The sequence below is a fragment of the Barbatula barbatula genome, assembly GCF_947034865.1.
Source record: "Barbatula barbatula genome assembly, chromosome: 11".
Classification (NCBI taxonomy): domain Eukaryota; kingdom Metazoa; phylum Chordata; class Actinopteri; order Cypriniformes; family Nemacheilidae; genus Barbatula; species Barbatula barbatula.
This window is the reverse complement of record NC_136774.1, coordinates 18,414,320-18,440,428: the sequence shown is the minus strand read 5'-3', so window position 1 is coordinate 18,440,428 and position 26,109 is coordinate 18,414,320. Positions and strand designations below refer to the sequence as shown.

Below are 26,109 nucleotides of genomic sequence, written 5' to 3'. Positions count from 1 at the left end.
AGCAGACATTCTCTGCCGGGAATAGGGAGGGATTGAGGAGGGAGTGAGTGAAGCGAGAGGCCCGGAGCTCGACTGTATTCATCAGCCCCTCCCCCAATCTTTCGTCCTCCCGCGCTCGGATGCTGATGCTGTTGCCATCACCGCGAGATGCGCGTCAAACGGGCATCATCAACATGTAGAGCCTACATCTCTCCTCACCCATCAGGGGCTCGTACCCACTCTATCAATCAGCACCAAAAATAACAGCAACGATGTGACCAAAACTACCCTTCTTTACGTTCCCGATCGCACAACACGCGGATTTAGAACCGAATAGTTAATCCGGACATGGTACAATCGCATCTACATCATTCAGATTTTCTTCCGCATAAAATGAAGTCGTTACTACCGTCTGCTGGCTCCTGTTCCTTTTATTTTATCTCCATTCTGCACCATTGCGCATCATCTGCATTTGGAATAGCGTAAAGGTCAAATGATGTGACTTTCATTTTGTGCTCTCCATGATGGTTATGGTTTCAGGATATATCGCTGGACGTCATTTCGTGTTTTCAGCTTTTTTATCGACTCAAAGTCGAATGTCCTTGGAGCATGGCCTGCGAGGTAAGTGAATATAGCCTATTTGTTCACAGATGTACGTTCACAGGTACTCTATTAATTGCTTTTGAGGAAGAATAATTCATGCTTTGTGTTGCCATGGGTGTTTTGTATTAGTTTGTTTATTTGTTGCTGTCCAATGTCCTTTGATGTTTAATTAAAGTGCATTAATCTTATAATAAGGTAAAGAATTATATAAAAATATTATCATTTATATAATGTCAACAAAAATAGCGCACCACGCACACGCTGATATGATTTACCTATAAGCTTTTATATCTTATACGGGTATTCCTGTTGAACAATTGTTTCGTTACAGTTATGAAAAATAATAACAACGACAAGGCAGAATCCGTAATGATTTGATAGGCAATTCCATTATCTTGCACTTTAAATGCTTTAATTATACGTGTAGCGTATCGTGCGTTAAAATATTGACAAAGTTGCGCTATAAACTTAAATGTAAGTAATATATTTTAAATGTATTTTTAAATTAAACGTGCAAATGAACATAAACGCAAAGAGAAGGATATTCTATCGGTAGTTTAAGGTAGATCGAAAAACAGGTGCTGGATTTGACGTAACCTTTCTGCCCGGTCGGTCTGTGTACTTTAATCCCCACCGGATGCATGTAATGTACATTTCTTTCACCTTCCCATCACCTTCTCTGTGATTAAACGGAAAATTCAAAGCAAAAATGATACAGACACTGTTATGAACTGTGAGACCAGCTGCACGGTGGACCAAGGTGAACATATGATTCCTGAAGGTTACTCGGAAAGGGCATCCATCATCTTTAAATAAGCGCACGTTAATGGAGCACGCCATGACGGATCTTTTCTTTGTCCTAGAATAAATAATGGTAAAGAGCGAACACAGATGAAGGGTTGAAATTCTCATAAATCTAAAGTTGGTGTCACGTTAGTGAAATGGAGGCACTCAAACGGGTTGTAATGTCATCCAAAAATCGCCAGGCCTGGCGGCTGAGAGTTGCCTTCGTAAATCTGTTCTGCAGTGGGATTGGGCAAGTGTTTGTGAGCGCATGCGCAGGCCGTTCCCTGTCTCGAATAAAGACATATTCTGCGTTGGGAGGGGGGTCAATGAAAGTATATGCTCAAGGGAGAGGAATGGATAGCTTTTGCGCGATCAAAAGAGGGTATTTCAAAGCGTTTCAGTTAAGAAGTGATTGTACTCGGGTTGCTTAGGAAAATTATGTAACGCTGTGAAGCGCAGTAGGCGTGTAAAAAACACTTGGCTACTTATTTCCCACAAACTACCTACACCTGTGACACCTGGGTGAGCAAAATGCCGCCTTAACATTTTATAGTAAGACTTTTTGAAATGATTAAGCGCTGTACGTTCTTTGAAACGCGTTTATTGTAAAATATAAGAAAGTAAACAGTTGCATTTCTAAGTAGGGGAGACTGGGGCTGGTTGTCACGCGTGGAGGGAAGTTGTTGCTATATATCTGTCATTTCAAGGTTGCTGGTCCGAAAGTGCAAGTTTGCAGTAGTTTTGAGAACCATTTTCCCCAAATTAAAAACGTTAAATAACGTGATTGCGATGCTGTTTGAAATGAATGTCCAGTTGGTTGTCATTTTCTGTTTTTATACTAATTAATTTGTATAAGCCTAATTCTTGAAATATATGGTTCATTTTCAATGTTGTCTTTTAATGCATTGCTTTATGCTTTACCTTTTGAAGTATCTTGGAGTTTTAACATTGCTCTTTTTTTATTTTTCAGGTTTTTCTACCAAAGCTATTCCTGTGTCACTAGATCCCGTGTGTTTCCCAACCAGTAACATTAACCATTCTATATAGAGATGGATTGGGATAATGGTGACCGCTTCATTTATTGACTTATTATTTATGGGCTAGTCTTTCAGGGGAATCCCAATTACAGCACCATATAATAAAAAACCTTAAACCTTATGGAGGAACTAGGCACGGGGTATTTTAGAAAGAGAAATTAGAAAATATTTTCCCAGTTATTCATCTCATAACATTAGCTAAAGAGCTCAGAGTCTTCCACAACCGACACACATTATGGGGGATCTAGGCAACAGCACAGTGGATTTCCACCCTACGAAGCCCGGGATGGATAGAGGAGGCCATGAGGGGGATTTTGGGGTAACGGTAAATGAGTTGTGCTCACTGATGGAGCTCAGGGGAACAGAGGCATTGCAGAAGATCCAGGAGACCTACACAGATACAGAAAGCCTCTGTCACAGACTCAAGACGTCACCTGCAGATGGTGAGTTGGCTTTGGTTTAGATATGTGGTCATGTCATCATTTTAGTTACATTTAATTCAGTTTGTAAGAATTTTGATCTGCATTAATGTTCATTGAATCATTCTTAGTTAAACATTAAACAGAGGTCTCTTGGGATGTAGAAAATGCTTTACAAATCTTTAATCGATTAAAATAAAGCGACGATAAGGTTACATTTTCTTAACATTATGAATTTGTTATGCATATCAAACCTTTTGCAGCGTTTATATATCTGGGATAAAGTTAATTTATTAAACGACTATTGTGATGTTAATTCAGGTTATTCATAATAAATTAAATGTTCTTAGATACAATTTGAACCAAGCTCAATAAATGCACTGGCAACAGGAAATCACAAGATTTTAGTGGTTAGATTTAGTTAAGATTAGTGTTTAGCTATTCAATGAATCTTTTATTGCCGTGGCTATTCTGGGTAGATGATTCTACTTTTCGCTCTGGTAATCGCATTGATTCTCATTTTGTTCTCACTGCTTGCTTTCAGGCCATGTCATGTGGTCTGACTGCATCGTTATTTGTAAACTGCATCGAGGTTACCGTACTTGAAGTTTATTGTAAGGCTTTCTCTTCCTCTTTAATGCTGCTCTTTGAAAATCGCCTCTTCGGAAGGCACGACAGGGAGACAAAAGTAGAACCTTAGGGCCATGGATGGAAAGATGAAAGGATCAAAGAAAAACTAGATGTGCTGCAGTAGTCTTTCAATTGTGGTATTATATAGAAAGAAGCCTTTGCTCAATTTAATCATCTATTTGTAATTATTTCAATTTAATAATCCACTCATCTAATTTACTTGTGAATAAGGTGCCCTGAATGGAAATCATGAACTCATGAATCAATGCAATTGAAAGGTGTTAAAGAGCTGATTTGGTCAAACAACTTGAAAATGTTTTCTAGTCCAATGTGAATTTACTGTTCTTAGTTAAAGGAACTAGCTATATATAGTTCTATGGAACAGTACCTAAGTTTAACTTTCAATAGGCTGCAAAAAACTATAGTATATTTTTGTTTTATCCACATCGGTTCATGCATTTTACATTGTTTCAAAATTTCAAAATGAAATTTACTATCCCTGTTGTCATTTTGAACATTTGTGATTTTCTTTTATTCTGCAAAGCACAGTCTGTCAAAAGAGTCTTGATACCCAAAAACCGTTGGTCCCCATTGACTTCCCCTGTATGGACACAAAACCAGTGGAAGTAAATGGGGACCAAAGTTTTTTGGTTACCAAAATTTTTCTAAATATCTTCTTTTGTATTCTGCAGAAGAAAGTCATACAGGGTAAGTGAATAATGACAGAATTGCATATTTAAGGGTGAACTATTCCTTTAAACATTATTGTATTATATATTAAAAGCATAGTTGTAGACAGAGGTTTCCCTTTCTATTTTTTGACCCTTTAAAAAATCTTGATAATTTCAAGTCAATCTATTTTGAACACGAGTGACAGTTGTGATGTAGGAGTTTCAACCAATTTGTGAACATTAAAACTTGGTTTTACCTTTCGAGTGTTGTTTTAGAAAACTCAGTACTTGACACAAAATATTTGTACCATTTTATATTTTCAACTTAAATACAAAACTGTTGGCCTCTGACAAAAGACCTCTGAGTGAACGGATAGAAGGGCGAGGATGCAGAGTGAGACAGTCTGCGTGGGTCTTGCTGCCAAAAATCACACCCCGTAGTGCATCCGAAACACACTGACTTAACCATCTGTGCTCTGCGTTCTCATGTTCTGTCTCCTCCCTTCCTTTCACACTAAGCGGTCAGCCATTGGTTTCCTGTGCCAACAGATTTGCTTGATGACTCATAAAACATCCAGGAATGTCAATTTTAATTAGTAGTTAAGGATGTGTAGCACCAGGAGTCTGATCATAGAGGTTTCAGATATGACTGAAAATATGTGACTCCTTTAGCCGAGGAGTGATATGACTTGCCTTCAAGGGGCTTACGTAATGAAGCTTCAGGCTGCATAGTGCACACCGTACATCAGGGGACAGATTACAAAAGTATTTTTTTCACCATATCATAACTTCTTCTGTTATTTTGTATTTATTGCATTTTATCCGTTTTATACTGTTTTTGTTGCTGTTACTTATAGGTCATATCTTTAAACATGCACACAAACATTGTATCATTTGTGCATTTTCATTTAAAGGGATAGCCTATGTCTTTTTAATTGTATTTTATATTCCTAAATGTGTTAGTTTACCCAAAATTGCTGCTAATTTACTCACCCCCAGTGAGTGTATATATAAGATGTGGGTGGCATTGTTTTTCAATAAGATATTTATGAAATTTACAAGTCAAATCAATAAAAGTAAAAAAACGCTAACACATTCAGCATAAAAGTAATACCTTCCCCTTGAGACATTAAACTGGAGTCTTATAAAGCGAATCAAATGATCTGTGCAAGAAACTGGACCCTATTATCGCATCTTCGGGGGTATACCAATCGCTTTCATTTGCCTCGCGCACTAAGAAGGGCAGATCCTTTAAAGTGCAAGTTCTGGAGGGAGATGGAAATCTGTTTTTCATAAATATAGCCATTTAAATCATACATAATGAATGCAATATTAAAAACAACACTGTTTTCCCTTATCTGAGACAACCGTTCACGTTGTGTACCCTTCCTGCAGTTACTTTCTAGTGCACAAGATGCATTTTGGAACACGACCTATTGCGTGTGCAAACCGAGTGCCTCTGGAAACTGACTGCCTGTTGATTGCCGATAAGAACTTTGTAAATAACATTAAAGTCTCTGTGAAACGGAAGTTGCGATTGTTTTCCCTTCTGTATTTTGAAGAATTTCCGAGTGAAATATAAGTTCTAATAAGAAACATTTTGGGCGTGGCTCTCGTGTTTCTCTGCGATTTGATGTATGCCATTGCATTTTGAAATGGAACTGGCAGCAGACTGACAGTTGAAGGGGAGGAGTTAACAGATGCTCCGCCCAAGCCGTCTAACATGTATGGGATGAATTTCGACTCAAAATTATTAAGAAATGCACGCACAGTCACCCGTGAACGTGATACACGTTTCATTTGTATTTTACGATTTACAAACAAATGCCTTATGATTTGATTCTGTGAAATTTAGATTTGAATAAACACGAAGCTATTTGTACAAATAGAGGCAGAATTGTGATCGTAATGTTTTATTTTGTGTTCATGTATATTGATTTTGCGCATATGAGAAGTTGAGCATTTGTGGATCCTGTGACGCGCGTTCATACATCCCGTTCGGTTCATTTGAATTTTGAGACTTTCTTTACGCGGTTTTGCATTGGACAATCCACACACACGCAACTGCAGACCCATGCGCAACCGTGCAGAAAATAAGAACTACCACTAGATGGCAGGCTAGTGCGTGCCACGGATGACTGTGCTTGCATTTGTTAATCATTTTGAGTCGAAATTCATCCCATAAACATACGTCATTTAAGATGGATAGTCATTACAGGAAGGATGCGCATTTTCAGATTTGAACTAAAGATTATGAGGGGTACTAAATTTTTTTAAATTGCATTACCTACATTGATAAACTATTTATAATTAACGATGCAATATTTCATGAAAAAATAGGCATTGTAATTTTAAGTTTCACTGGGACTTTAAGTCTCTTTGCGAGATCCATCATATTGCTTGTTATGAGACGCAGCATTTTGAATTGATTGTAGCAGCGTTTGTACTTTCAAAGATGTGGCGTTTCAAGACCTCTCCACTTGTTTGAAATGTTAAGGCGGGCCAGGTAGTTGTCTAGCCCTGCCATACATTATTATAAAAAAGAATTTCGCAATCAACAATGACTTTGACCATCTTCTGCTTTCCCAAAGGACTGTCGGACAACCCTGCGGACCTGGAGAAACGCTGGCAGGTGTTCGGGCAGAACTTCATCCCCCCCAAGAAGGCCAAGACCTTCCTTCAGCTCGTTTGGGAGGCTTTGCAGGATGTTACCCTCATAATCCTGGAAATAGCGGCCATCATTTCCCTCGGACTGTCCTTTTACCAGCCACCAGGGGGCGACAGTGAAAGTAAGTGAAAAATCTAGATTTCTCTTTGAAATGTCTATTAAAATGAAGAGACAGATTTTTATTCTAAGTTAACAATGTAATTTTTGGGCATTACAATTCATATTGATATACAGTACATTCATTTAATATTTGCATCATACTCACCATTTGCCATCCCGCTCTCTAAAGGCATTGGCCATAAACAAAACATATCAGTTGACCACTAAAACAATCATGCCTAAAAAGTACATTAGATTTGAAACTAAATATGGAAGACAGAATGGAGAGAAAGGTTGATGGAGGGATGAATGGATAGATAGAAGAATATACAGAGAGAGATATCAAGAGATGTTAAAGTAGATACTCTGAACTCATTGTCCTCCCACATATTTTTTTACCGCTCTCTCTCTCGGCAGTGTGTGGTAATGTGAACACAGGTGCGGAGGACGAGGGTGAGGCGGAGGCGGGTTGGATCGAGGGTGCAGCTATCCTGCTCTCGGTCCTCTGCGTGGTACTGGTGACTGCTTTTAATGACTGGAGTAAAGAGAAGCAATTCCGTGGACTGCAGAGCCGCATTGAGCAGGAGCAGCGATTCGCTGTGGTGCGGAATGGCACCGTCATCCAGATCCCTGTGGCCGAGATGGTGGTGGGTGACGTTGCCCAGATCAAGTATGGTTAGTGGAGTTCACAACCGGCTACTCAACCTCTCCTCCTATTGCAATTATAAAATAAAAATGAGATGTTTTTATAATATAGGACTCATACAATTTAATAATGATGATTATAACTTATCATTTAAATAGCTAAATTATTAGCATAGTAATTTAAAGAGAGAGTACAAATGTAGTCATATTTTATTTAACCTCATGTCATTTAAAACTAGTGTATGTCTCTTTCTTCTGTGGAACACATGAATGTATTGGTGTATGATTGTGAATAATCAACCAAAAAATAATTTGGGTGAACCATCCCTTTAAGATGGTAACCAAGATGGTTACAAAAATATATGATGTGTATGTAATGTTCTGATGTATATGTACTGACACTGTATAGCTTTACTTCGGCTTTGAGGAAGTAACACTCAAAGGCTAATGAGATATTATTGATCTGTTGCTGTCACTCTGGGGTCTTGTAGGTGACCTCCTGCCTGCGGATGGTGTTCTCATCCAGGGAAACGACCTCAAGATCGATGAGAGCTCGCTCACCGGAGAGTCTGATCACGTACGCAAATCCGTTGACAAGGATCCCATGCTGCTGTCAGGTAGGGAGCAAAAGTGAAGATTATATTAGTGAACACACGTGTTGGAATTGGTTGGCCGCATGTGTCGTGACTCGTGATGAATGTTTTGGTATGTTATAGCGACTATAGCTATCTGTTAAAAATTCAGTTGAAATCCAAACAGTCGGTTGGTGTAGCTTAAAATATTGCAAACCAAAAGATTGCAAGTTCAAACCAACAGGGCCATATTGTTTCTTTGAGTTCTTGTCCCAGGTTGCACCAGGTGGACTCTTACCTTAAGGTGGTCTATAGTAGGGGTTGAAACACCGCAGATTTTTTATGTGATAAAAGTAACGGCAACGTTGAATAGTCGTTGATGTCATTAATGAATAAAATAAGAGCTAGGTAATGTTTTGCAACAAGATTTGATGGGTGAGGGCAGTAAGACACTAGTGTGTGAGGCCTGCAGGAGAATGTCGGGACTCTATTGCACAAGAGTAACAACAACTGAACTAAAATAAGATAACATATTATTGCCGGGAGCGTGACAGAATCCCGCTAGAGCTGGTGGAAATGACATTCGTCCAGCGCGCAGGTCTATTAGAACAGTCCCCCTCTTCTTAAAGGTACAGTATAACAAAAGTCACAGGACCTGCGACTAGTCAACATCAAGCTTTAAATGTCGCGTCCGAGCAATAATGTTGACTAGTCGACTAGTTTGCAAACCCTAGTCTATGGTTATTTTCATATGTATAGCAATAAACTGTTGGTCATGTATTTGGTCACTTATGGCAACTAGAGAAGAGACAAGAAAACGGTGTTGAGAAAGAGACAAAAGAATGGTTTAGTCTAGAAATGTTTGACATGAACAAACCCAATTTGGTCTTTAGCCGATGGAAACAGCTCTTGGTTTCTGCAAGTTCTTTAAGATTAAGGCTCTACAGAGCTTGGGTTAAATCTCATTGACTGGTTAAATGAGAGAGTGTTCCTGAGGTCTGATAAACAGGTTTATCTGATTTGCTTCCTGCAGAAACGGTCAGATTTGTGTTAGTCTCCCCTGAGAACTGCTTCTTCTTCCTGATGATCAAAGTTTACCAGCATCTGTTTCTTTGCTCGGTCACAGAGATATTACTTGCATTTAGACATGATTAGAATGAACTTCCAGTACTGTATTGATATTTAACAGCGAGTAATGAAACCAGATTTGTTTTATTTGTTGGTATTTTATTACAGGGCTGTGAATAGTGCCAATTTTTAAGGTTTTGAAATCCTACAATGTCATGTTCAGATGTAAATGCAGAAAAAAACAGATTTCAATAGTCTTAGCTTTTTAGAAACCACTGTTTATGAAATAAAAAAATGTTGTGATGATAGATTTTGGTGTATGTCTAAAAGTAGAGGTCTTTTTTTGGCGAATAAATGGGTTGAAATGGTTTACATAGTGACAGATTTCTTATTTAAAGTATTTCATTTTTATCTGAACGAGTTATTTTAGTGACTTCTCCATGGTTTAGGGTGGCCGTTGCCCTACGTCCGTTCTGTTTAATTGACATGCATATACATCGTTCATTTATCAGTTTTTTCCATTAGGCCGAGCAAAAAGTCTTGTAAATTTTTGCTATAGTAAATTTATTGCTGAAGTTAATTTAAGTTTAATCATGGGAAAAATGTAAAATATTGTGTTTAAAAGTCTAAAAATGACAGTGGTGTAGTGCGAAAGAGGCGTGATAACTAGTTCTGAAGCTATTGACGCAAGTTGCGAATCTGCCTTTTGCCAAATTCGCTCTTCTCCATTCTCACATCACATGTCAAATCCTAAAGGCATTTATTTTCAACAAAATAAAGAAACTATTTGAATTTTTTTGTTTAATAATAAAGTATATGGTAAGGTTAGGGGCAGTAGGGAGGTCTAATATCCTTGGTCTTAAAAAGTGGATGGGTCCTGTTCCACACAGATATAATGGTTCCGATGCCCATGAGTTCAAAGGAGGTTTAGATTTTTTTCTAACTGGAAAACAAGACAAAAATGCAGATTAGAGCCATGAATGCAGTCAGAGAACCAGCTAAAAGGCAATCTGGCTCAGTTTAATTGGATTACATGTTAAAACAGGAAATGTCTGGGAAGATGGACTTCAGTCTTCATTTTGATCCGTGCTTCATCCCAAAGCACTTCTGTGAGCTTAACAAGCAATCACTTACACTTGTTTGTACAAGTATTGTATTGCATGAAGCTACCTGAATGATACTTTTGGTTCACAGTAATGCAGAAAGTCAGCCTTTTGTTTGTTGTTCGCCTCAAACGTTAATCTGCATTCATTCACAGTTGTTATCTTAATGCAAATCTCACGTTCCTTAAATGTACAAATACCATTTTTCTTTAGGTATGAATATAAAGGCTTTATAATGCTTTTAAACTAATTGCTCTTGACTCATTTGGTGCTATTCTCAATACTATTAAAGATGATCTGCTGTACAAATATTTCTGCTTGGGTATAGTTGGTCTATTATTTATGGGGAAGAAACATCTTAATAAAGACGGTGTAAACATGTTTAAAGTTGAGAGTTTCCTGTGTGTCCGTTGATCTTCAGGCACTCATGTGATGGAGGGTTCAGGGAAGATGGTGGTGACAGCGGTCGGTGTTAACTCTCAAACCGGGATCATCTTTACCCTGCTGGGCGCTGGTGATATTGAGGAAGAGAAGAAAGACTGCAAGAAAGGTTTGGAACCTTTCTTGAATTTCACTTTAACAAATTCAGGAAGACCATATAAAAGAAAATGGATGCCTCATCCCCTGAAGCATTGTAAATGATAACAAAGCTTAAATTATGGTGAAAGTGGAAGAGTTTATTACCTAATGCTTCAATGGTTGCTGTTTCCGTTGTTTCCATAGCAACAGTGACCTCTCTCTCATCAGTTGCTTTATCTCTTCTGGATTATTTATAAATTGTTATCATTATAAACAAATTGCTTAATGAAGAAAATAAATAGAAGTTTTATTACAAGAGTCTGACTCTTACGCAATTTTCCATTTCCATGCAGTGAAAAATTGTACTCACTCATTTGAGTTAATTTTGTCATTGTTTTGTTTAGCCTGGTTTTATTTTATGTCTTAGATTTTACATTCCATTTTCATTCTTGTCCTGTCCTCTGTTTTCCAACAATTCTATTAGAGGTCAATAGTAATTCATCCATGCAGTTCCACAGTGTCGAAGTCAAAGAACACAACATCATTAATGGTAGGTGACATACACAGTAGAGAGATGACTCCTAAACCAACATCCTGCTTTTAATAGCCCATATCTGTCGAATATTAATCCTGCCATGTTTTCTTTCCCATGCACTTGTTTTCACATGTCGGCCGCACTGATCTGTGTGATCTGACAAATAATTTTTGCTTACTTTAAATGTCTCTATTACATTAAACAGGTAAACAAGATGGGACCTTGGAGAACAATCAAAATAAAGGTGACTTGATTTAGAAAAGTGTTGGCATTTTTTATGGTCATGTTCACTTGAAATTATAAGGCTGTGTTAATAAAATATAAGCATACTCCTTAAATCATCCTGTATTCAAGCTTTTCTAAAAATGTATTCGAATTACCCATAATTCCATTGTCCATCACAGCCAAGAAACAGGAAGAGGCTGTTGCCATGGAGATGCAGCCTCTGAAGAGTGCAGAAGGTGGGGAAGTGGAGGAGAAAGAGAAGAAGAAAGCTAGTGGGGCCAAGAGGGAAAAATCAGTTCTTCAGGGAAAACTCACCAAGCTGGCGGTGCAAATCGGAAAAGCAGGTACGGTTAATAAGTCTAGCAGATCCAAATCTTCTGGATTTGGCATTATTATTGGGTTAGGATTTACCGTTTTAAAAGCACTCTGGTAACAATCCAAAACACCTTAGCATTGTGGGGTGCACTTTGTTTTAGAAGCACAGTTGTATATATCAATGTGACAATGTCCCCAATGCACTGCAGGTCTGGTGATGTCCGCCATCACTGTGATTATCCTGATGCTGTACTTTGTGATCGAGACGTTCGTGATTCAGGGACAAGTGTGGCTGACGGAGTGCACACCGATATATGTGCAGTATTTTATGAAGTTCTTCATAATAGGAGTGACGGTTCTGGTCGTGGCTGTGCCAGAGGGTTTGCCGCTGGCAGTCACCATATCACTGGCCTATTCTGTAAAGGTAAGTCAGAAACACCCTAACAACGCAGTAAGAACAATTGCACACTTGAGCAACTTTATAGCAACGGTCTAACAACCACTAAGAACACTTCAACAACTGCATAGCAACGCTCCAAAATCCGCTTGGAACACTTTTTCAACTGCATAGCAACGCTCTATCAACCGGTTGAAACACTTTAGCAACTGCATAGCTTTTCCTGATATTGTAAGCAGTCATTTTGCTGAATGATTTGCCGCCTCATGAGACGAGCTCTGGCATAATGGCGACACGTCCATACCCTCTAAAAGAACTGCATAGCAATCCTCTAACACCCACCTAAAACACTATAGCAACGAGCTAACAACTACTTAAACCAACATAGCAATGCCTTGGCAACCACCCAGGGAAACCCTGCCATTGTGGCAATTGCATTCTCAGCCACGATGACAAGCAACACTCACATTTTCTTAAGAACATGTAAACGTTTAGTTTCAGAAAACGTAAAAGAAGGCTTGTTTCTTCCCATCACTCCTGTCAATGGCTTTCTACAGAAAATGATGAAGGACAACAACCTGGTGCGTCACTTGGATGCCTGTGAGACGATGGGTAATGCTACAGCTATCTGCTCGGATAAAACAGGGACCCTCACCACTAACCGGATGACGGTGGTGCAGATTTATGTAGGGGACCAACACTTCTATGACATCCCAACACCAGGCCAGATTAACCCCAGGACACTGGAGCTCATCTCCAGTGCGATCGCTGTGAACTGCGCTTACACCTCCAAGATCATGGTGAGAGGATTTTTTTAAGAAGTACTCCACAGTACCTGCTCAGATAGAGATTTCATTTGATCCTGTCAAAGTTTGGAGCCGGAACTACACGCGTCCTTGACGATTTTTACCCTTTAGACTATATGTATGAGAATATTTGTTAAACTCTGTTTACCTCTTGCCCCAGGCTGCAGATAAGGAAGGCGGTCTTCCCAAACAGGTGGGTAATAAGACCGAATGTTCTCTGCTGGGACTCGTGCGGGATCTGAAGCAAGACTACCAAGCAGTGAGGGAGCAGATCCCTGAGGAGAGGCTCTATAAAGTCTACACCTTCAATTCTGTCAGAAAGTCCATGAGCACCGTCATTCAGATGCCGGACGGAAGCTTCCGCTTATACAGCAAAGGAGCGTCAGAGATCTTGCTTAAAAGGTATGTTGAGTGTGTAATGTTGTTTTTTATGTGACGACTATAGGAAGATCACCTCAGAATAAGCATCTGGCAAACTTCTGAAACGTGGTTGTAAAAACATGAATTGTAAAAAGGAAGTAAATGGTTCCCTCTTCACGTCAGATGCTCGTTCATTCTGTCCCGTGATGGAGAGGCACGCGCTTTTAGGCCGCGAGACAAAGATGAGATGGTGAAGAAAGTGATTGAGCAAATGGCGTGTGACGGCCTCCGTACGATCTGCGTCGCTTACCGGGATCTTCCTGCTGACCCGATGCCAGACTGGGAAAATGAGGCCGATATTGTCTCTGACCTCACCTGCATCACAGTGGTTGGCATCGAAGACCCGGTTCGACCTGAGGTATATTGACAGGAGCACAGGAGTCTTGGATGTGAATGTGTCAGTTCTTTTCTGTCTTTAATTTTTGCATATAGTAGCAACGATAATGTAATGAGGTTTAGGTAATAAAGCTTCTCTGACAGGATATTCATCGCTATGCAGTTTGTTCCAGTGAGTGCTTCATCGTAAAATGTCCAAAATCCTGTAATGTAAATTATATTAGTGCTAGAAACTGCAGGTTGTATTCCAATCAGGTCCCGGAAGCCATCAGGAAATGCCAGCGAGCGGGCATCACTGTACGTATGGTTACCGGCGACAACATCAACACAGCACGGGCCATCGCTGCCAAGTGTGGCATCATTCATCCGGGCGACGACTTCCTGTGTATAGATGGGAAGGAATTTAACAGGCGAATCAGGAATGAGAAAGGAGAGGTATGCTTGAAGAGTTTTAATAGGACGACGTGTCATTTGTTTTGTCGTGTTTGTTTTCTAAGACAACTAACATCTATACTTAAGTTCTTAAGGTTTGTGGCTAAACAAAAAATAAAACAAGCAATATAGTTAAATTCATACTAGTTTCTCTTTAATTTTTCTTACAGATCGAGCAGGAGCGCATTGACAAAATTTGGCCCAAGCTCAGAGTTCTCGCTCGATCGTCCCCTACAGACAAACACACGCTGGTCAAAGGTGAGTGTCTCCTCACAAAGTACTGTTCATCGTTGTTCCTATGGAGATGAAATGGTCCTGTTTGTTGTTGTTCTAATTGAGCTTTTTCATAATCAAATAGAGTGGATCTGGTATGAAGATTAGTTAATTTTGTCCTCATTTACCGAAGATACTAAAGGTTTTCCTGGTTCTGGATGGTGATTTGATCAGTGTTTTGTATTTGTTCTGTCTTTGTGTGTATAGGTATTATAGACAGCACTGTTGTAGAACAGAGGCAGGTGGTCGCGGTCACAGGCGACGGCACAAACGATGGACCAGCTCTCAAAAAAGCTGATGTGGGCTTCGCAATGGTAAGAAGATCAAGATTATCCAAAACTAGCGCTAACCATTTTAAAGTTCTGTTAGACTAAAAGTCATGATAACCCAACTCACACTGAGACTAGGATTATAGTAGCTTCAAATTCATGCATTCAACATTAAAAATAATTTAGTATGAGTTGATCATATAAATAATATATTGACCACTACAGGGACTTAGCTTCAGGGAAACCACTATACGTTTCATGATGGATTTCAGTGAACTTTATTATTGATTGTGTATTTTGCTGCAATGAACAACTTCCAGAGGCTGAGGAATGCACTTGGTTTGTGTGTTATAGACGCATGAAATATTTGATAAATTGTATTCCTTATAGATGCATATAAGGATACATATAAAATATTTTTTTGTTGGCGTAGGGCATCGCTGGTACAGATGTGGCCAAGGAGGCCTCTGACATCATCCTGACGGACGATAACTTCTCCAGTATAGTGAAGGCTGTGATGTGGGGGCGAAATGTGTACGACAGCATCTCCAAGTTCCTGCAGTTTCAACTCACTGTTAATGTGGTGGCTGTCATTGTAGCCTTCACTGGTGCCTGTATCACACAGGTACATCAACACCACAGACACTTATAGATAAGACACTTATAGATCACTTACTATAAATGAAAACTGGAGAAACAGGTCGAAATAACAGAATAGATGCTCTGTAAGTTTTTAGACCTTAAATACTACAAAGAAAGCAAGTCCATTTTCACTTTTTAAGCAATACAACAGTAATATGTAGCTTTATTTATACATTATTTTTTATGAGGTAACCTGCATTTTATCACAGTTTTCATGTGTCTTGTCATGTTGTCAGTCATTCACGTTGCTATTGCTATCATTCACGTTGCTGTTGAAATTTAACAGACACAGGAATGAATCTAGAAATGCTGATTAAATGAAAATTGAGTAGTCTAAATTTTTTCTGTGGGTGTAGGATAAATTTATAGTTAAACTAAATAAATAATGTAGTTTAACTATATTTTATCAGGTATTGTTAAGCATGCCATTCAGAAAATCAATCAGTCATATTTTTGCTTTCATCTGTGTGCGCAGGATTCTCCCCTGAAGGCCGTGCAAATGCTATGGGTCAATCTCATCATGGACACGTTCGCTTCCTTGGCTCTCGCGACAGAGCCACCCACCGAAGCCCTGCTGCTGAGAAAGCCCTATGGTCGAAACAATCCTCTCATATCCAGAACCATGATGAAGAACATCCTTGGACACGCCGTGTACCAGCTCATCATCATCTTCACCCTGCTTTTCGTAGGTCCGTTCCTTTGAGCGGTCAAAAGTCAGTGCAGTGGATAGCGTATTTAATATGATGCAAATAATGGCAACATAATGGAGAAAATGGAAGTGGTACTAATGTGACAAATAAGTGCGTCTTAAAATACCTATTTCTGCCAATGTGCTCAGGTGAGAAGATCTTTGACATCGACAGCGGCCGTAACAGTCCGCTTCACTCTCCTCCCTCTGAACATTACACCATCATCTTCAACACCTTCGTCCTGATGCAGCTCTTCAATGAGATCAATGCCCGGAAGATCCACGGAGAGAGGAACGTGTTTGACGGAATCTTCTCAAATCCCATCTTTTGTTCAATCGTGCTGGGGACCTTTGCAATACAGGTGTGAAAGGTTTACGGATGACAGATATTCAAAGCCGGATTTCTTAATAAACTTAATGATTTTGTGTCTTAGTCTGAAACCGTAGTTGTCCTTGTGAAATGCTACATTTACATCTATTTTGCTTCTACTTGGAATAGTTCAACTAAATTCTGTCATCATTTATTCACTTTCATGTTGGTCATAACCTGTATATGACTCTTCTGTGAAACACCAAAAATATATTTTGAGAAATGTCTCAAAAAAAGTGATTAAGTGTTCATACAATGAGGTCAATGGGGTCCAGTGTCGTTTGGTTACTAAGATTCTCCATTTTTGGGTGAACTGTACCTTTAATGACAACACGCCCAGATGACTCTTGAACCTTCTTGCAGGCGTTACAGTATCTCACTGCATCTGTTTGGGTTGTAGATCGTGATTGTTCAGTTTGGAGGAAAACCTTTCAGCTGTTCCCCCTTGAATGTGGAGCAGTGGCTTTGGTGTCTTTTTGTGGGCATGGGAGAGCTGCTATGGGGGCAGGTAAATGCACAATATACCTCTACGCCTCTTTGTATTTATTTGCTTTATCAGTGGCCGATGTCTAGCTGTAGACAGCCGGGCATGTGATATAAATGAACAATATATGAGACATAACATATACACATTTTAATAAAAAATTCATTAGCAATTGGTATTATGTCAAATGCATTCAAATGGCTTGCAGTGTGGTTACGTTTATTTGGTCGTTTTTCTCGTCTAGGTCATTTCATCAGTACCAACACATCAGCTGAAGTGTCTAAGAGAAGCAGGTCACGGGCGGGCTCCAGACGACATCATGGATGAAGATCTCGCTGAGGATGAGGAGGAGATAGATTACGCGGAGAGAGAGCTGAGGCGAGGACAGATTCTCTGGTTCAGAGGACTTAACCGAATTCAGACTCAGGTGATGTTCCACCTCTCTGTCCGTTTGTGTCTATTTTAATGTTGCTTTTATGTTGTTTCTGACAGGCGTTCCTGCATAGACACGCATTGCCTTAAGATTTACCAGGTGCCTTCTGCGCCACAGTTCACTGCAGCTGTTTCGCTTTCATTTTGAACTTTTCGTGCTATGAATTTTCTTTTCACCTGTTTTTATAAATTAATAAAATATTGTTATTTAACGGGTTTTCGGATGTTTGTAAATATTAACTACGTTGTTTTTATTTCTCACATCATCTTTATTATCTCTGCTGCTCGAATCACTCCTTCCGGTTTGATCATTTTTTCGTCTTTGTGTAATATGTCACAGCTCGGTAACTATTTTTGCAGTGTTTGAATGATTAAATGTTATCACTGTTTGTATAGACATTCATTTAGAAGTGTGTTACTTCAGCTACGGACAGTTCTGGCCTTGTGGGCGTAAATTTACAGTTTACTTTCAATAGTTTATATAATTAAACATCGTCCATCACTGGATAAAATGTATATGCACAACAGGAGATTTCTAAGGTCATTTCAAACACAACGTATTCTATTTATTGGCGTAATGGAAATTAAAGTTTAATAAAATATCAAAATAATTCAAACATTTTAGTAAGAAAAGAAGTCTGCCATTTTATTAACCCAAGGCAAATGTACAGAATTAAATAATATTTTTAATTGCAGACTGATTCTCATTCATAAGTGATATTGAGTTTTTTTATTTTAATATTTGTGCAGAATCTTTTTTTAGATCATCTTGGTTTTAAGAATTATTTATTGTAACAGTTTTTCCTTATGAAAATATAAAAGGCCTAAACAAAAAAATACAATCTAAGAAAGACTCTTGAAGACATGTGATTTTTATGTGACCTTCATTTAACAAATTTCTCCATTTTAAAGAAACTATGTAAATGTATGTAGTTGAAGAAACACTCCGGAACATCAGTATGTTGGCAGGCACATTACCCCTAAAGATGAGCCCGATCCCACCCCTGTCAGTGCTAAACCTCAGCTCATTCCCGAATCTCATTTGTCTCTCTGTATGATGTCCTTCTCTCTCTCTCCTGCAGATGGAGGTAGTGAGTACCTTCAAGAGAAGTGGTTCGTTTCAGGGCGCAGCGAGACGTCGCTCATCGGTGCTCAGCCAACTCCATGACGTAACCAATAATTCTACTCCTTCTCACGTAGTTCTCTCCACTGCCAATGCATCTAATGCCCCCGGGAGTGAGTCTTTACGTTCCGTAAACGGCACCTCGTAGAGCCCGTGCACTCAGACGGCTCGCCTATACCTGAACGCATACAAGTGCATTGTTGCCTGCCTTCAAACGCGCCTGGTCTGATGAATGTTGTGTGTGTGTGTGTGAGAGAGAGAGAGAGCAGATTATCAGCATCTGCTTCATCTCTGTACATATGCATTTGCGTTTTTGCTTATTTGTTTGTGGCTTTCTTCTTTTCTTTCCTCATTGCTACCTCATCATTTTTCTCAGTCTTTCTCTGTGTTTTTCTGGCTGGTTGCTGCCTGTGATGGGGCTGGGTTTCTCTTCCACGTTGCCTTTTTTAATCTCCCTTTGTTTTTTCTGTCGATAATTCGCCCTCAAATCGAAGTCGTCATTAAGGGCTACTAGACTTTTTGTCAAAGGAGCCATACATGATTTGAAATGCATTCACGACGGAAAATTTTTCTTCTATTGCTCAAACGAAAACTGACAACATTTGAACAACGAAACAAAGCGAAGTGAATTGAAAGACTGTTGTAAACTTGCGAGTATAAGCCCATTTCGGTTTCTATTGTTGTTTTGATTTTAACTTTTCTGCCCTGTCCATGTCTATGTTTTTAGCTTTAACCGTCTTTTGTGCGATTTTCTTTAGATTGTCCTCTCTCTTTTTACAGGTGTCTTCTCTTTACGGTGTTAACCTCTTTTTAATCTCATTAGAATAACTAATAATCTCACTTTTCTGCTGCTATGATATAGTGTGGATCATGTTTTCTTGATATGTTTTCACACAGACCGTGATTTGTTGATTAGGATAATGCACCAAATATAACATCAATATTGCCCTCCAGGTGCCAAAAGGGATCTTTCGGTGGTCTAAAGAAACAGCTGCGTCGTAGTCTTTCCAAATCCTTTCAAAGAGACTATGCAGCATTAGCCCAGCTGGAACCCCGTGTTATCATCACTTCCTCTTCACTGCTACAGGAATAGTTTACCAAAAATGAATGTCATTATTTTCTCATTCTCACGTCGTCCCATACCTGTAATTCTGCGACGGCGGCAGCGAAAAGTTTTGCGCATCAAAGTTTCGTTGTTAAATCATTAACTTTAAAATACAACACACAAGTCATACTGCATGGTAGTTTGGCGGTGCTCTTTTGTCCTTTTGGAGCTATGGTCCCTAAATTTTCCTTTATTTGCATCGTTCTGTTGGAAGATTCCTTGAAATTCTTGTTTTCTGGTGCTGTGTATGGGATTGGAACGACATGAGGGTGAGTAGCCGATGACAGAACCTTCATACATGGATAAACTATTCCTTTAGTTTATTTAATTTTTTTTATAATATTTGGAAAATGAAAGTACTGTACAAGTTCACCTTGTAGTTTTTCCTCCTTTTTCTTGTTTTCCTTAAACAGGTCTTTAGTCTTTTCCTACGTACATCTTTCCAGTTTACTTTTTGTAAATATATGTTCTTGTTTGTCTTCGTTTCCATTTGTCTCGTAGCATTTTGTCCTACTGTGTGTCACTGTATTTTAGCTGCAAATTTTTAACTGATCAGGGAAGATCCAGCTAGATGTTCTTTACGTACAGTACATTTTTAATTTGAAAGGATAGTTTCACCAAATAATATAGCAAAATAATGTATTTTACAGGTGAAAAGGAGAGGGTTGCTTCTCAAAAGCTTTTGTTGTGCCTTTGTCACAACAAAAGACATTGTCACGATTTCTTTGTGTTATTGATTTATAGAATGTCTGTCTTTCATTTCCCCTTCTCTTCCCTCCTGTCTGTCATGAGGAGTTCTGATGTGATGTGTTTGAAGCGGAGCCATTCAAACACAATCCCTTTTCTGTTTTTCCATCCAGTGCCTGAATTATAAAATATTAGCCAATTCCGTGAGAATTATACATCATCAATTTGCAAAATTTGTTTTGTTGTATTTTTCTTTCCTCTTTAATATAAAACACTCCGTTAAAACAATTCTGGGCCTTATACTCGGATGTTTACAATGTCAGTATCAAAGAAAACAGCTTTAAAATCAGCAGTGACCACAATAAATGGCTCTTTGGAAAAACAAAGCTACAAAAGTGCTTGAACTGTTGTGTCCATGTTGTGAAGTGTCTCCTCCTTCTGTCAGTCACATGCTTTGTGGTCATTTCAGGGCGTGGTTTGGCTATGCATGTACAATGCGGAGGGCAGAAAAACTCCACGGCCTGCATGGTCACTCACACACCCCAACAGTTTCTTTTTGAGAAGATGCATTTCCACCATGGTAACAGTTTAATCCCATAACAAGGATAACAGAAATGGAATATGGGCCGAGTTGATCAATGTTTTTACATAATTTTTTAATTGAATGTACTTGCATGCCATGCATGAAAGGGAAGAGCAAAGTTGAATTATTGTGCATGGTTGCATGGGAGAATTATCCCATTTAATGTGTTCATATACTTTTGAGGGCATTAAGGTTTTTTCCTTTCCAAAAACAATCAAGATTACACATGTTCTCTTGTAACGCTGATATAATCAAATATACTTTAGTCTTTATTTTGTTCATTGGGTTATAGAAAGTGGATTCTCCTCTTTATAAGGCTTACAAATATAAATGTAACAGTCACTGATGATATCAGAACAATAAATCATGCTTACTGTCACTAATTCAATTTGTTTTTGAAGACTGTTTAATCTGTATTACAGAGTTTGTCAACACCAACCGTATGTGAATATGCATGTTTTAATTTGTGTGTATTTGTGTTCAGTGTAAACCTCACTATAATGTTACTGTTTTCTGTGTACTTTGTTTTCTGTGTGCGTTTGTATCACATGTTGTGTGCCGTCAAATATTTGTTTTTTGTTGTTGTCACTGTTTCGGTGTTTATTGTTGTTTGTTGGCATGCATTTTTTTCCTTTGAGTATAATATATTTGAAACACCTGGTATTGAACTGGCAACAGTGAAAGTTATTCCGTTATTGAAATTTCGATCAGACAGTCTTATATTTCGTTTTTTTAATGCGCACTAATTTGACGTACCTTTCTACTCTTAAAAAAGGCATAATAGACTTGCATAGGTCTTTTAAAGTATATACATGTATATATTCAAATCTCAAAAAAGAAAATCATGATTATCAAAAAACTACCAAAATAAGATTGGTATAATTTGTGTCAACAGTGTATATAATTTGCTATATCCATGTATTAAATGGAAGGCAGACAGGGGGCTAAGGCTGCTTTGACAGACCATATTCCAAAAATATTGGAATTATTTGTGTTTTGTCGTGTGCTAGCTTGAATAAAATCTTTGGGTTTTCTTGATAGTGTTTACTACTTGTAATTACAACTTGGAGTTATAAGTTTATGTTTTGGCATCATTCTATAGAGGTCTATAGAATGGCTGTGGAATTCTTCAGATCTTTAAATTGTCTAAACGCCCACTGCACTTGAGGCCGTCGACCGGTTCTTTCAGTTCTAAGTGATGCAAAAGAGGGACTAAACATTTCTCCAACTCTTTGTCCTTTTTGATCCCTCCATTTTCTTCCCTTTGACATTTCCTACCCTGCACCCTTGATGTATAGATCCGCGTGGTGAAAGCTTTCCGTAGCTCCCTCTACGACGGCATCGAGCGACAGGACTCACGCAACTCCATTCACGACTTCCAGGAGCACCCAGAATTCATCATCACAGACTCCGTCCACAACATCCCCCTGATCGACGAGACGGATGTGGACGACGCATCGGAGCGTTCCAATCACAACCACGTGCATGTGGCCCTCCGGCATCCAGCTCCTCACACGCAGCCCCAGGCGCCTCAGAGACCCCCACGATCCCGTTACCCGTCACGCCCGCTAAGACAGCAGAGTCTGCCTGTTACCCTCAACTGCAACAACAATGCCGCAGAGAGCCACGTCTATCTAGGCTTAAACGACAATGGAGTGCCGCACGTTCCTCCCAGTCCTCTGCACAGCTTGGAGACATGCCTGTAGAGTTCAAAGTTCATGAAGTTGAGACTGCCAGCCCATGCTGGCAAGTGTGGATGACTCTTAAGTGGGGACTGGCAGTGAAATGGTTAGGATGTGTCTGTACCTAATCTTTGTTCCTATATCACTATGAATCAGATTCACAGCTTTAAAATGTTTCGGTGGTTATTTTGCAGTATCTTGTGTGACCCAAAGACAATCCCACTCCGCATGAAAGAGAAATTATGTTCTCATATGTTGCACTCAAAGAAACGTTGGATATCGGTGTGGACTCTCAACTTAAGTTTTTGAAGACTGATCCTAATGAAAGTGTAAAAACGGGAAGGAAACAAATGTTTATTAGGGGATAATCCTTTCAGCTTTAATTAATAACATTATTGTTCCAATTATTATAGTGGTTATATTTCTGCTCAAATTACAATGAATAATATACACCAGTTATGATACTTCATCGTTTAGCTTTATATAACTAAGTATGTTTGTATGTATGACGTGAGTCTGTATGTATGTGTATTTGTTTGTTTGCTGTTGTTAAAATCCGTGTCTATGTTCTCATTGGTTCCACGTGCCCCTTTCTCTGTTTTCTGTGTTAGAGTGTGATCTGTATGTCCAATTAAAAAAGGAACTGAAATTAAAGATCATATATCAGCAACATATAAATAAAATAAACTTGAACCATTGGAGAACATCTTTCTGAAAAAGATCAAGGCAATTTGGCAGATGCCTTTTTCTTGAGTTATTGAAGCAGTATGGTAGTTACAAGATGGCAGCAAACAGACAAAACGATTTTGCAGAATACATTTACTGGATAAAATATTGTGCAATAAACGTATGTATTCAGCTAAATACAGTAGTGGAATAGTTCCACGTTTCAGTAAATGTCTTGTGTGGGCTGCCCTCGCCGCTATCTTCCTGTCTCTGAAGTAGATGTTAGATTAAAGAAGTGAAGAAAATTAGAAAATAGCTTTCGTAAAATAGTGGGGAAACAGTAGGACACAACTATACACTGGGTTCCAAATGCAAAATGCTTGTTTTATTGCTCTTTTTTGCACATCAGCATAATAACATTTGGCTTCATAATGTGAATGGCCATGAACTTTTTACAATCATTTTATCATTTGTTTAATATTTGGGAGCCAGCTTTGCAGGCACTTAAGCTGACAATGACTCCAGTTGTTTGTGGAAAACCTGACAAACCACAGTATCCTAGCCTTCAACGGAATACATATATTTTATTACAGGTAAAGACCAGATATTGGTTAATTCCTTGATTATTATAACATTTATTTTTAATTATTTATATGTGTAATCGAATTTTTGTGTATAAAATAACTAAACATCTGAATGATTTTCCACCAGTTTGACTACAGCTCCCTTTCAAACATTATTCCAGTTTATTCCCAGTGTCACAAAATTCTGTATCAGGCAGGAAAAGTCTAAATTGGGCAAATAATTCCATTCATGTGCACAAACTTTCTGACGAAAACCTGATCTAGACTAATGCAAGTCCACAAATCTATTATTTTATTGCAAAGCTCCAATGACAATATTGTAAAGGGAATTCAAGGTTTCCTACTGCATTCTTTGCTTTCATACATTTAATTTGGTCAGTGCTGCGTCCTACTGTCATTTAGAATGTTTGACGTCAGAGACTTTTATTTTGAAATCGAGTTCTCTTCGGAAGTATCAGCTCTAGAGATTTCCTCGTTCCGTGGCGCAACATGTCAAAATTTATATTTGGGTTTCGGTTTATTTTCGATGTGTTTGTTGGATAGGTAAGTGTTGGTGTTAAATAAATAAACAAACAGTTTTACGCTAAAGTGCACATATAAATATTTACAGATGTTGTACCAACGTAAGCATTATTTTTAATCCCATAGATTTAAAGACTGGTGACCTAAATAATATGCTTGATGCAGAATGACGTCCATGGAGAACATTGAGGTTTACATCCCCAAGGAGGCTTGTGTCAAGAACATCCCCTTTCAATCCCTGTCCTCCTCTATGATCAGGAAGATCAGTGTACATCCCTGTCATAACAGATGTGAAATGCCAGACAAACAGATTGTGACATGCATCTCTCCGGTGGAGCTGAGAGAAAAAGCAGTGGCTGAAAGCGGTCAAGTGAGGTCGTGCATGACCAAAATCACACCCGGACAGTTTTGTCTGCCTGTTGTGAGTTCCAGTGTCAAGGCATTTAAGATTTTAAAAAGCCTTTTACCAGCACACAAGCCTCCGATACAGCTGTCAGTGCCAGTGCCAGAGCATGAAGATGCATCTTTTCCTATTAGCAAAGCGTCTGTTCTGCAAAAGAATTCCTTCATCATTTTTAACAATCAGATCTTCCTGTCAGTAAAAAGGCCAAAGGGCAAGAGAGTGAGCTTTCAAAGCTTAACATCTCAAATTGCATTTCCTGTTTCTCAAGGCCAGCACCAGCAGGAAGATGCTCCAACTAGTTGCCAGACACAAGACACTCCCAGACCACAACAAAGAACGGTAGGAGATTTCTTTACTTTGGGTTGAAATGCCTTTGACCTCATCGGGTCTTTGCATTAATTGATAAACTATCAGATTATATGATCGGGTTTACTGGATTTCTGATTGTTGCAACTCCTCATACACCTTCATATCCACAGACTCAGGATCAGACTGTAGTCAGAGATGTGCAATCTATGACGCTGTTGCAGAAAGTCTCACAAATAACTCCTGAGCAACACGATACAAGTAAAGAGGTACAAAAGGTCAGAAACGTTTCCTGATTTTTAATAGCTTTGAAGTTTGAATCAAACGTATTTTTGGTCGTTCATAGTTGTATTTAATGAATAAAATGAGTAATGTATATTTAATAAATAGAAATCAATATAATAAAATGAAGTCAAAATTATACCACAGCACGTCAGCAACAGATACTGACCATAAGTTTTGCGTGTGAATAACAGGATGGTGAGACAACTTCAGAATCAGCCAACAGTCCATCCAAACCCCCAGAGGATCTAGTGCACAATCAGACGGCTTCCGGTTTGCACATGTCAAATTCTGAGCCCAATATATTACACCAGTCTCAAAGCCCAACCCACACGTCTTCTGAAGTGTCGGAAGAGCCTGAAACGGCAGGTGGAGAAGGGGTGACCCATGGATATTTAGAGACTGCCGGGTTTCTTCCCGTGGTTGGAAGCTGTCTCGCGTTTGATTTCCAGCTGCTGGCCAAAGAGGAGAAAATCAGCAACCTACGAGCTCGACTTAAAAAGAGGGAGGCTGCACTCAGCATCTTAAAGTCAAAGCCTACAGATCAAGTTTAGACGATGTCATCGTGGGGCTAAAATGTTCGGCCAGAAGATGGTTCTATGAAGGTTCCTCGTGTTTGCAGCAGGAGGAGTTTTCTTCCCAAAACTTTTTGTTTAATTGCTAAGGTTAATTCGCAAAGATGCATGACAACAACCACATCCTCATGTAATTTGAATAATAAAGCCAGAGGAATGATGTCATAG

The 26,109-nt window shown here is 38.9% G+C and overlaps 2 protein-coding genes across 9 annotated transcripts; both read left to right on the top strand.

The window, feature by feature from the left end:
• The first annotated feature begins 111 nt into the window (after positions 1–111).
• atp2b3a (ATPase plasma membrane Ca2+ transporting 3a) lies at positions 112–23,465 on the top strand. 7 transcript variants are annotated; one of them, XM_079467370.1, is made up of 23 exons: positions 118–600; positions 2,339–2,848; positions 6,717–6,914; positions 7,310–7,567; positions 8,029–8,154; positions 10,702–10,830; positions 11,284–11,349; positions 11,540–11,578; positions 11,739–11,903; positions 12,084–12,298; positions 12,829–13,071; positions 13,238–13,479; positions 13,621–13,855; positions 14,089–14,268; positions 14,436–14,523; positions 14,746–14,852; positions 15,241–15,432; positions 15,925–16,138; positions 16,288–16,499; positions 16,908–17,015; positions 17,236–17,418; positions 18,506–18,592; positions 22,220–23,458. In XM_079467370.1, the coding sequence occupies exons 2-23, from the start codon at positions 2,641–2,643 to the stop codon at positions 22,625–22,627; spliced, it is 3,903 nt and encodes a 1,300-aa protein (XP_079323496.1). In that variant the 5' UTR covers positions 118–600; positions 2,339–2,640; the 3' UTR covers positions 22,628–23,458. The 7 variants fall into 7 exon arrangements, with proteins under 7 accessions (XP_079323499.1, XP_079323496.1, XP_079323498.1 ...); XM_079467372.1 differs by lacking the exon at positions 18,506–18,592 and having other exon boundaries at positions 22,220–23,465; XM_079467371.1 differs by lacking the exon at positions 11,284–11,349 and having other exon boundaries at positions 145–600.
• Positions 23,466–24,246: 781 nt separating this feature from the next.
• Positions 24,247–26,106, top strand: LOC306900271 (uncharacterized protein). Of its 2 annotated transcripts, none has more exons than XM_079467086.1 (4): positions 24,247–24,396; positions 24,502–25,117; positions 25,258–25,362; positions 25,561–26,106. In XM_079467086.1, exons 2-4 carry the CDS (start codon positions 24,542–24,544, stop codon positions 25,918–25,920), a joined length of 1,041 nt encoding a protein of 346 aa, XP_079323212.1. In that variant the 5' UTR covers positions 24,247–24,396; positions 24,502–24,541; the 3' UTR covers positions 25,921–26,106. The 2 variants fall into 2 exon arrangements, with proteins under 2 accessions (XP_079323212.1, XP_079323213.1); XM_079467087.1 differs by having other exon boundaries at positions 24,279–24,396; positions 25,258–25,353.
• The last annotated feature ends 3 nt before the right edge of the window (positions 26,107–26,109 follow it).